The sequence below is a fragment of the Cyprinodon variegatus genome, unplaced genomic scaffold (genome assembly GCF_000732505.1).
Source record: "Cyprinodon variegatus isolate N-32 unplaced genomic scaffold, C_variegatus-1.0 Scaffold905, whole genome shotgun sequence".
Taxonomy (NCBI): Eukaryota; Metazoa; Chordata; class Actinopteri; order Cyprinodontiformes; family Cyprinodontidae; genus Cyprinodon; species Cyprinodon variegatus.
Genome location: NW_015151358.1, coordinates 290,522 through 302,157, shown reverse-complemented (window position 1 = coordinate 302,157; position 11,636 = coordinate 290,522). Strand labels below are relative to the sequence as shown.

At 38.0% G+C, this 11,636-nt stretch overlaps 1 protein-coding gene across 1 annotated transcript in view; it reads right to left on the bottom strand.

Moving 5' to 3' along the window:
• kcnk5 (potassium channel, two pore domain subfamily K, member 5) overlaps nucleotides 1–11,636 on the bottom strand; it is a 14,077-nt gene continuing 2,441 nt past the window's right edge. The window contains exons 2-5 of the mRNA XM_015398033.1: nucleotides 4,985–5,096; nucleotides 3,093–3,259; nucleotides 2,833–3,001; nucleotides 1–2,701 (exon numbers count right to left, since the gene is read on the bottom strand). Coding sequence (XP_015253519.1) covers nucleotides 1,749–2,701; nucleotides 2,833–3,001; nucleotides 3,093–3,259; nucleotides 4,985–5,096 — 1,401 coding nt within the window. The 3' untranslated portion in view covers nucleotides 1–1,748. The remainder of the gene's footprint in view (nucleotides 2,702–2,832; nucleotides 3,002–3,092; nucleotides 3,260–4,984; nucleotides 5,097–11,636) is intronic.

Below are 11,636 nucleotides of genomic sequence, written 5' to 3'. Positions count from 1 at the left end.
TTTAAACATTTAAAAAAAACACACATAACACAAAAACTACAATGGAGTTTAACACACTGGAGAGAAAACATATCTGAACTTGGATATATTCTCAGAAATTCAATCCAAAGCAGTACCTTGGTTTATAACAAAAAAAAAAAAGTGAAAAGAGATTGCTTACAAAATATAATACAAAAAAAGGTTCAAGATGTGGAGAGGTGATGAAATTTACCAAAGACGAAATATAAATGCCACAATAAGTGTAAAAAAAACCCAAACGGTATACATACTGGTGAGTTGTTGCAGAGTACATTCAATGGATGTTTCTTATTGTGCACCCCCTGCTATGCAGTGGACGTAAGGCTATTCATATAAAGGCAGTAATATTGGTCAAAATGTGCATTTGATGCGTTTCAATGAAAAACAAAACCCTGAAATAGGACCACTTTAAAGCACATTGTTCAAAAATTTTTGGCTTGAATGAAAAAAAAAAAGAAGAAAAGATTCATTGTGAGATTGTTGCTTTTACCACTCCAAGTAACACCATATTTAATCTTTGTGCAAGACTTTGTGTGCAAAAGGCCGCGGATTAGCAAAATATCTGTGTGCATTTTATGTTTTGTTTTTTAAAAACATGTGAAAATTGGAGTTTGAAGATCTCCGTTTTGTGCAACGTGTGGGGAGCACCGATACGAAGGACATACGTAAGAGGTTATCGATTTGCCACAGGTTAACCTTCGCTACCCGTCAAGAGGGGCACTTCATTCGTTCTTGCTGCTGCGAGCCCCTCAAAGGCAAACATGGGCAGCGGGGCCATGTCCCGGCCAGGGCCAACTTTGTGGCTACCGGCGGGTTCTTGGCCAATATTGACATGGCAAACACAATCACTTCAAAGGCTGCTAGAGACAGAACATGAGAATGTTTTTGCTGTGAAAGTTTTGTCCTACTTAAGCCCCTGAATTATAGGCTGCAGCGCTGTCAACTAGGATGCAGAAAAGAGTAAAGTAAAAACAGCAAATGGCTCAACTCAGCTTACATTTCCTTGCCGTTTTAAAATATATTTCCTCTCTCATTTGATGCAAGGGCTCAGATGGAAGACATCACAGTTTGGTTGCTGATAATATAAATACCAATTTCTATAAGATATCAAGAGCTTAGCCTAATAAATCAAATACCAAAGAAACAGAAAAAAAAATTGTCCTTCACACCTTCACTTTAAGACGAAGGTTTGGCTCAGGTTGTAAAAGCAAGTCTGCCCTGGAGTGGACTTTAACACACCCTGATCTCACTGAAATTGTGCAACGGCAGACGCAGAAACCCACAAAGCAACTGAACAAATGCAACAATGTCCTTCATTTGAATAAATATCATTAAAAGCACCAATATGGTGGATAGAAATAGTTTAAACAATGGGAAAATCAAACCAATTTCCACATACAACTTCAGCCAATGAGCAGAAATAAAAATCACTCATGAACAACTGCTTGTTTGAATGCATCAGTAGACACTTGTGACTCTTTCTCAAACCGTATAAAAAAAGAAAATCATAAATAATGTTGATTAATGAGGCGACATCTCCTGCTTTTTTGTTCATTATTTGTTGAGTTTGATCCCCCATTTGAAAGTTATCAGCTCTACAGTCCTTCAAAGTATGTTATGATGATTCATAGCCACTCAAACATTTCACATTGGACAAAAAAAAACTCATCCTTCCAGCCAACACTAGATGAATAGAGATTTTATCAACCATGATGGCCGGTTTTCACGGCTCAAGATTCAGTGTTGTCTTCCTTCGTGTATTCCTCCACCAGCTTCTCATAGGAGTGGCTGTGCTCTGAACAGTCCGTCGTAAAAACAGAGCCATCGCATTCTGAACTCTGGTCCTCCTTGGAGTTTGTTTCGATGTTTTCGTCACACGTTGTGATGGAGATTTTTGCCTTTGAGTCATCATCGTCTGCGTCGTCTTCCTCCAGTTCCTCAAAGTTACTGCCAAGAAAGTTTTCTTCATCGATAAAAGTTATGTTTGCGTTCTGGAAGGTTAAAGAATGGTAATCTTTAGAGTCCCACGTCCTTCGACATCCCGCGCCATGGTCTCCAGTGGCCTTGCTTTCCGCGTCTATATCCTTGTCGAGTTGGTTTTCATACATTCGATTTTGCTCTAGATCTGGGTCGCCCTCCACCTGATCTTCTGTTAGCAGCAAACCATTATCTGAGCCTAGCAGGTAGTTCTTAGACTTCGAAAAGGCAACAGTGACACGGTCACTAAAACTGTAGCGTCTCTTTTGGCGCGGCGACCGGTCCAGGCTGAGGATGGTGTGACCATTAAACACTGGAGCATCGTTGCAACTCTTGGAGCGATTCATATCTTTGGCCTTTTTGTTTGAATCACATGAGCCACAATTGGCTCTACCTTCCTTTTTGTTGCCAATCTGCTTGATCAAGTCATTGTAGCCCTCCTTCTTCTTTGACAGGAAGCTGAAGATGTTCACATCATTGGGAGTGGGCGGCAAGCGGAGAGAAGCTTTGTGTGCTTCTTTGTAGTGGCGCATCTCCTCAAGTGACAGCTTTCGCAGCTTGCGCCGTTTCTTCAAAGCCTTGTGGGCCTCGATCACCATCCGCACTTTCCAGTTGAAGAACAACGACAGCCAGGCAAGCCCCAGATAGATCCATACTTCCACAAAGTAACGGTACAGAGTTGGATAGACTTTCTCTGGATCCACACCTGCAGAAATACAGAATACTTCAGAATTTCTTTATGGAACGACTTAAAAAACAACAGCTATGCATTATTATACTATGTAGAAACTCTGATTTATTCAGTTTTTGATGTATTAAATTGTTTTAAATCCTTACCTGCAACCAAGTCCCCAAAACCGATTGTGGTCAAGGTGACAAATGAGAAGTACAACCCTTCGATGTAGGTCCATCCCTCCTGAGACATGAACACAAAAGGTGGGAGGACTAAATGGATCAGCACACCCCAGAGAAGAAAAATCGCTGTGCAGGTAAACTGGGCTTTTCTCTGGAGAAAAACAAAAACAGAACACATTTAGGTTGAAAATATATGCTTCCTGTAGGGCTGTGTCGGTGGTTCAAATCTATCTTTAACTCACCAATGAAAACCCCTTTCTGGTTAGATACTGTCCCAGGTGCTTCGCTCTGCCACCAAAGAACTTTCCCAGTTCACTAATCCAGGTAAGACATAGTGGCACTCCAAAGAGTCCGTAGAAAATGCAAAACACCCTGCCAGTTGAGGTTTTAGGGGCGATGTTCCCATATCCTTTAGAAAAATCAAAAAGCAATCACATTAACTTCAAACAGAAGCTTCCACAGATGTATGACAGTAGAACACCTAGAAAGATACACCTGTTTAGAGGGTATTCCTGCTTTTAAAGAACTAAAAACACAAATTTAGGGCTGAAATAATCAGATAAATCGAAGGTAATCAATTGTTGAAAGAATTTTCTCTTTAAATTTGTAATTGATCAATCATTAACTGGAGTATAGAGACTGTAAAACATGCCTTAAGCTGACAGAGCGACCAACTTTTTAATTTTTTTTTTTTTAATGAATGACTAATTTATTTCCGTTTAAAGACTAAAAATAAAATAATATTTTTTACAAAAAAATCCATCACCCAACAACCGAAAAAAGGAATAGGCTGAAGCCCAAAGGCATATTTTTGCCACAACTTAGAGCAGCAATTATACTAAAATTGTAACAAAATACAAAAACATTTTGCATTTAAGATAAAGAAACAAATTTCATCTGTCATTATGCTTTATTCCTAAAGTTGAGTTTCACTTGGTTTCATTTAATGAAAAGACTTCTTCAAGGAACCTTTAGCTATCCAATTATTAGTCAATTAACCGAAAAAATAATCGACAAATTATTTGATTTGCAAAATAATGGTTAGTTGCAGCCCTACCCAAGACTGCGTTGTATCCAGAAATACCACAACTGAATAAATTATTTAGATATTTAAGTATTAGCATTCATTTTTGTTTGTAGACAATCCTTTAAATGAATGATCACTTTCTTAAATATCTTCCAACTAACTGATTATATAAAAAAATGGTTTTGTAAATATTTTTTGGCAATAGACCAAAATTGAACTAGTTTACCTGTAGAGTAATTCAATTACGGAAAAACAAGCCTAACTGATTGGGTTTCGAAGAGAAAAAAATATGAATTTCATTTAAAACTCTAAAGATATTTACATCTTTTTAAGATTTGAGTCATCATTTTCCCATCCACATTTGTTCAAAAAAAGCTAAAAACCAAGTTCCAGATGGCAGTGCCATTCCTTTTGTGTTTCCTTAAGAATTACATCCAAATTAAGTTTATTTACTAGATCTTAGCGCTATTAAATACATCTCATGAAGTTGTATCCATTTTTGTTTGAATTATAAGGCTAACAAAGGATTAATCCTTTGAACATTCACTGTGCTTATGTAAGTTTTAGTAAGATTTTTCTACTGCACCCCCTTGTATAATTCTGTTAAATGCTCTGATTGTAAGTGGGGCTGCAACTAACGATTATTTTGCAAATTGATTAATCTGTCGACCATTTGTTTGTTCAATCGATTAATAATCAGCAAAAGGTTCCTTAAAGAAGGCTCTACAAAAATAATGCAGGAGAAACTAAATATTTTCCACCTGTGTAGATCTGTATAGAGCATATCTTAAATGCAAAATGGGCATATTTGTATAATTGCTGCTCAAGGTGGGTTGCTCTGTCAGCTAAATGGATATTTTAGTCTCTACACTCCAGTTAACAATAAATCTATCACTAAACTACTTGACGATTATTTCAATAGTCAAATAATCATGATTCATTGTTTCAGCCCTAATTGTAAGCTACACAATTTTGACCCAGATACCAGTTTAAAAAAATAAAACAGTCACATAAACTTTTGCATGTTTGTGCAAATGAATATCCAAAAGCATAAATATTTTCTAATAAATAGAGGGCTTCAGAAGTTGCCTTGATAATCAAACCTACCAATGGTGGTGATAACTGTGGCGGCAAAGATGACGGCATTTGGCCAGTTCCAATTGTTGAACGGCTTGGTGCCAGTTATGGTCACCCCTTGGCCTGCAGCATCAGACACTGCCTGCGGACAAAAGAAATATAAATATTAAAATAAAAAAACTTAATGGAATATAACTTTGTAGAAATATATTTCATTAGAATCTATGGACCATTTCTTAAAAGTACAGTGGAGGATTTTCGAGAATTTTTGAAAAGACTCGCCCTCTTTACAAAAAAAAAAAAAAAAAAAGAGAAGCTCATTCACAACCCTGCACCTGCTCCCGAAAGGTAACACCTATTAAACGCGTGGAAGAGGGTGCACGAGCCCATTACACCTTGTGCATGCTTGGTTTAAAAGTTGTTGTTTGCATCGCTCATCCAAGCTTACTTTCCAAAAGAGGATTTGCAGTTTTTCCCACTATGTCAGACTCACCACTGGTAAGTGAAAATGGGGACGAGCACATCAGACGGCCTTACGTAAACAGCTCACCAGAATAAATTGACAATTAGAAAGATCACTTTGACGATCCATCTGGAAAAAGAATATCTACCTTTAAATACCTTTAAATTTATTTCAGATTATTTATCAACTTAACCCTTGACAATGAACCAAAAGTAATTAAAGCATGAACTTCAGCAGGGACCCAATCTGCTTAATTTCAATGGAATCTAATTTACCATATCTTTACTGTGACATTAAAGCGCTAACCAGCAGATTTTATCAAACAAGTGCTGCATCTTTAAACACACAATCCTAAATAATGGATGTCACAAAAGAGAAGGAGAACCTCTTAAAAACACCACTTCATACATCCACAACCACAGTTTGAGGCAAACAGCTCCTAATCAATCATTCTTGACCATAGACGTCCTTGAGCTTCCAAAACAAAATATGAAACTCCCCCCATGGGAATAAGCAAACACGGGACCATGTGTGTTGGAACAATGCATTACCCTGGTGAACTGGCAGATGAGGAAATGTGCACACATTAGCAAAATTTGCATAAGTTCCAACATGCTGGTTCCTTAATAATAACTGGTCTGTGACAGCTCTGCTTTGTAATTACTAAACGGGGGGGGGGCAACAAATCCTTTGTTGATACGACATAAAGCATTTATGTTGAGGTTCCGTGTTCTAATTTTAAGACTGAAAATCAGTAAAAATGTGACATCTGCACGTCATGGTATAAATGGACACTAGCTTAATGTGTAGCAACAAGTTCAAAGACAAATCTGACTAATTTAGCTGTGCAAAGCGGGTTAAATTATATAAACAAAGAGTTAGAATAAACGTGATCCGTCTAATGCCATCTGACCTTAAAGTGTTCCAGCTTTTGTGTAAATAGCAAAAAAAAAAAAAGAAACCTGCTGTTTAATCAGAGGCCAACACAGCTGTGCCGCTTCAACATTTCCCTACATTGTAAGGTCTTGATCACTCGCTTTTTAGGCATTTTGTGGGTTAAATTTCTCTCATGATATTGGCTTTTTAAGTATCTTTGATATTTAGCATTTTCAATTATATAATTAGGAACTAGTTAAACAGAAAAAAAGGCATTTAAAGTAGAGATGCTCCTTTCCAGTTTTTTTTTTCTCCAATCAAATCTGATGCCTCGCCACCACTGATCCGATTCAACTGTTGAAAGAATAAACCCTTTATTATGAGTGAAGTGACAAACATTGTTAAAAAGAAAAAAGGTAAATTAACACAGATATAAATGTACTTTATATTTATTATTAACAAATAATCAGTAAAATAAATAACAGCTTCATGAAAAGTGCACTGGATTGGATCCAGTGCATTTAGCAAAGTACCGATATCCGATCCAGCTAATTGTATTTCTGATTTTGATTCCTGGTAGATGGGACAGGTGTTGTAAATGAAACGGTCCCCAGCTTGAAAGAGCTCCTGTGTGTCACTGAATGTGTGCATTGATGACTGAAAGACATCTTCTGCCTCCATTTATCTGTTTACTACAGTGTGTTGAATTCATGTTAATTTGTATTTAAAGACATTTCAATTAGTAGAAAAAATTGCAGGGGGGGGAAACAAAAAAACAACAACTGATCAACCAACATTTTTACGACCCAGAGAGGTCCATAGAGGTACTGCATACCTCTATGGACCCCCTAGGGGTTCTGGACCCCCTGTTGAAGACCTACAAGGTAGAGGATTGGTGCATCTCTAATTTCAAGCAAGATTAATTATACTTCAGCCTCATCAGCCCCAATATACTGTCAGCCAGTTAAAAAGATAATAATCAGATTCTTTTTTCTATTTGTGATTGCACCATCGTTTACAGGAATAGCTGACGAAATCCCTCATTTAGGTGGAAGTCGTTAAGGAAAGACATCAGACTGAAAATGAGAGACTTTCAGTATAAGAGGGGGTAACGGGTGTAAAAAGCTTTTTAAAGTGAAATTGTATCTTCTATGACAAGACAAGACATGCCTGGGGATCATTCTGGCTGCTAGACAGAGGCAGAGCCAGGCGATGACAGTAACTTTCGCTGCCTTGTCTGTTAAAGAACATGTTGAGTTTGCAAATATTGGGATCCAGAACTCCCAGATTTAAGAATGTGGCCAAATCATTTTCTTGAGACATTCTAAAATCTCATGTCTATAATATACCAGTTTTCCCTTCTGCTCAAAAGAGCTATTAGGAAGGCTTAAAATTATGTTCAATGCTTCACTGATCTTATATTTCATGAAAATTATTAGGCTCAAGTAAGAATGTCATTTCACTTCACCATCAGAAATTGCACTTTAAGATTGCAATTTAATATTTGTAGTTGTATCTTATCCCTTGTCTTTACCGAAACTGATATCTGATCTATCAGGCAGCCAGAGGCAAAGTTGCTACCTCCGCCAAGGAGGCTAGGTTTTTAAGAGGGTCTGTGTATGCGATTGTCTGTGTACAGGATAACTTGAAAATGTGTCCCTCGAGGAACCAAGGAACAATCTATTCAATTTTGGTGATGATCCAGATTGTAATAGATATAGAATTTATTTTTTTTTTTTAAAGATTCTCTAACGTTGTAAGATGGGGATATTTGTCGGAATAAGCAGTTCCCCGCTAAACCAGAGGGTGGCAGCAGTGACTATTGACTACATCAGACTCAAAATGTCCTGAGGTATTTCACTGAAGACAAAAAAACACGGGAAAAGGGAACGCTATTGGTTTGTAAGCAGGATCAATTGAAAACTAATAAACAGATTTTATCGTTTGCACCAAACTACGACAAAAACCTCCTGACTAAGGAAATAAAACAACATGATAAGCCCAAAGTAGGGTGGAGAGGAAAGACAAGTTTACTGAACAAAACCTGCTCCCAACCAGGTTAGCTCTGGGGAGAATGTTACCATGGTAATAAAAACAGAGTTTGAGTAAACTCTCTTTGTGAAACAGAAAACTTAAGTTTCCCAGATATTAGGTTTAGAAAAAGTTAGTTTTCACTAAACCTGCTTTGTGAAACAAGGTCCAAGTCGTAGAATCCAGAACTGAAGGAAAGACCAACACAGCTTTAAAGTCTGCTAGTGATTTTCAGGAGGACACTTAAAGTCGTAGGGAAGCGGCTGTTCCAAAGGTTGCATTTCTGAATTCTCCCGAGTGGTGCCCGACTTTACACAGGTGAATAAAGTTAATGTGATTGGTCGTTTATCAAGGGAGCGGGATTGTTGTGGCCAAGGTTTGCAAGCAAGTTTTGTTGTGGCTGGTTTGTCAGAAGCATCTTGCTAACCAGTTAGCACCTTAGTGCTACTAGATTCCCAATGGAAAATTCCATTGGGACCAAGTAGCACTAAATTGGTGACTTAGAAACGACACTGTCAAGGAACGCTAAGGACAGCGGAAACATGCAAGAGAAGACTTTTGTGTCGGAGGTCGTGGATGAGTCTCCTCCGTCATCCATTTTTTACTTAGAGGAGGAAAGTGGTGACGAAAATGTTGTGGAAGAGGACGCCAGGGCGGCAGAAGCTTAGTTTGGTGCAGAAGGCTTACATCCGTACATGTTTGAGCCCTTGCCTCGCAACGCTGCCAGTTCTGTTATCTCTACGCCTGCCGAAGACAGAGACGTCCATCCCGGTGAACACTGGGACAGAACTCAATGGCAAAGGAAATGATTCTTATTTCAACCGTTGCGTATATTGGCTGCAACATATGAAATAAGATGCTATGACTGAACAAAATAGATTGACAGATGACCGTTGACATATGATTGGTCGAATTTAGGTGTTCAGGCTGACGTAAAAAAACTGATTTTAAGAGAGGATTTTTTTTTATTGAAATTTTCAAAATTTTGGGACAATATCATTAGATGAAGAATATATTTGTATACACGTTTAAGCCAGAATGATTTGACATTTAAATATTATTTCCCTACGACTTTAACATAGCCGTCCACCGCATAAATGAGCGACAAAGAATAAAGCCTGGAAAACAGATCCAATCCTCTCAGATTAATTTTGCTGGAAAAAGATTCTCGCAGTATAACAGTAAAAAAGAATCCACAGATTGATATCCTCCTGTCAGCTCATCCTCTGATAACTTAAAAAAAAAACAGTTGGGAAAGAAAGAAAGAAAAAAAAAGAACAAAAGAACGGTTATCATGACAGCTGGTTGCAGAGCGTGCCACTTCAGTTGCTTGGTATTTTTCCACTTCCAAAAGCTACACAGCAGCAGCTGCTTGTAAGATTTACAAAATTACAAACAAAAGACTCACTTAAGCGTCTCTGTGTCATTATGAATTAATCCCTATAATTGAGTTATAAACACAGCATCCGAGTGTATCCACCAGTCAGAGCTCCAACACTAACAAAAACCGCAGCCTTGCTCCATAAATAAAAAAAAACCCAAAACAACTTTAGATTTTTTAAAATCTGATAATATGAAGAATAAGCTAATGGTGAAAGAATTTCTAATCAATCATCTGTTAAGTAGAGAGTATTTGCTTTAAATTACAGTACTGGTTCACATTCATTAATCCCTTTTACGATAATTAAAACTTTAAGTTGATCAAACTTTAAATGTAATCACATCCAAAGGAATTAAAATCCTTAGGAATTAAAAAGCAGAGTGAAAAGATTAAACCCAAAACACACCTCTGAGAGAGCTTTAATAAATAAATAGATTAATGGACAGATCTTCTTTCATTGTACTTTACAAATGAGGAAGGACGACTTTTCCTGTTTGAGATCAGAAACTCCAGATAGCAGCCAGGTCACAAGACAAAAAAAGTTCTTCCTGAAAACAGTGCGCCGCTTCATTCCCATCAGCCCATTCCCCTGGTCTTTTAACAATAGGATGTTTTACTGCAGAAAATGTGATAGCTGAGTGTTCAAATGTGATCCCCAAGTCATGTGAGAAAATGACTTCTGCAGCAAAATGGTTTAAATGAATTATCCGCCTCAACAGAGATGGCACTAAGTTAATCAAATGCATCTCAAGCAATCGCCTTACAGCTGATTCAAATGTGTATTCAAGCATCCTACTGGTTGCAGAGGCTGTAAACTTTTTTCTCTTATGCTTGTTTTTTTCAGCTTATGTGAGACCTAAGGATCAATAGTCAGGGTTTAATCCCTGCTGTAGAGATAAAGTCACTGTCCAGCACCACCCTTGCTGTACTTTATATATGCCTCTCAAGCAACAATGCTAACAGGCTATAAAACCCAATCTGAACTGTGCCCACTTCAAGGATGCCTGTGGTTAATAGTAAACTCCTTGTTAATATAACAGTGAGGACCGGCTTTTACAAGTGTCGCCTTTCTCGTTTAGCTGCTTGTATAAGCTTTTAACTGTGCACAGAGTTTCCATGATGGAAATCTAAACTTATGCTTAATTACAAGACTTTATCCAAGCTACTTAAACCGACTCCTTTTGCAGCAGGTGTTTTGTCAAACAGCAACTGCTATCTGCACGGCTGTGAAAAGAGTTAGGAAATGCCTAACATGTAACTTGATATGATCTCAGTGTGTAGAGAAGACGCACACATGGGTAGGGTAAGTCTTTTTTTCCGTCTGCATGAGCGGGAAGTGTTTTAATTTGCGCCTTCTTTTGGATGACTTGCATAACCGAATGCCAAAATTGGGAAGTATGGAAACCCCTCCCAACCAGAAAACACTAATTTCATTCAGGAGCAGATTTGCTGTGAATAGAGGGGAGGGGGAGGTTCATGGGCATATCCCTTTTCAGTCCCCCTACCAACACTCAAAAGAGGAAAAGACAGAAGGGGGATGGGGGAAAATAATAAATCCCCCCTGACACTGGGGGGGGACACAGGTTCAGGCATGTCTCTGGGATTGGAAAGTGTGTGTGTTGGGGGGGGGGAAGCAAACATATGAATGAAGATGCTGCGGTCAAAACTGATAATGAAGTCATCTAACATCTTTAGAAATTTGAAATTCTTTTCACCCTCCAACATCTCATGTATGCAAAGTCTGGAGGTGGGACAGCTCTAAAATTTCAAAGATAAACAATGTCATGAGGCAAAAGCCTGCAGGAATCACATGACTGTTGACTTTCTATGTCCATTCACTATTTGCTGTATGACTAGAGTGTCCCAAATACAGAAGAGCATTAGGGACACTAAAATGTTTTTAAAAAGTAAACAGATTTTTAAATATTTCA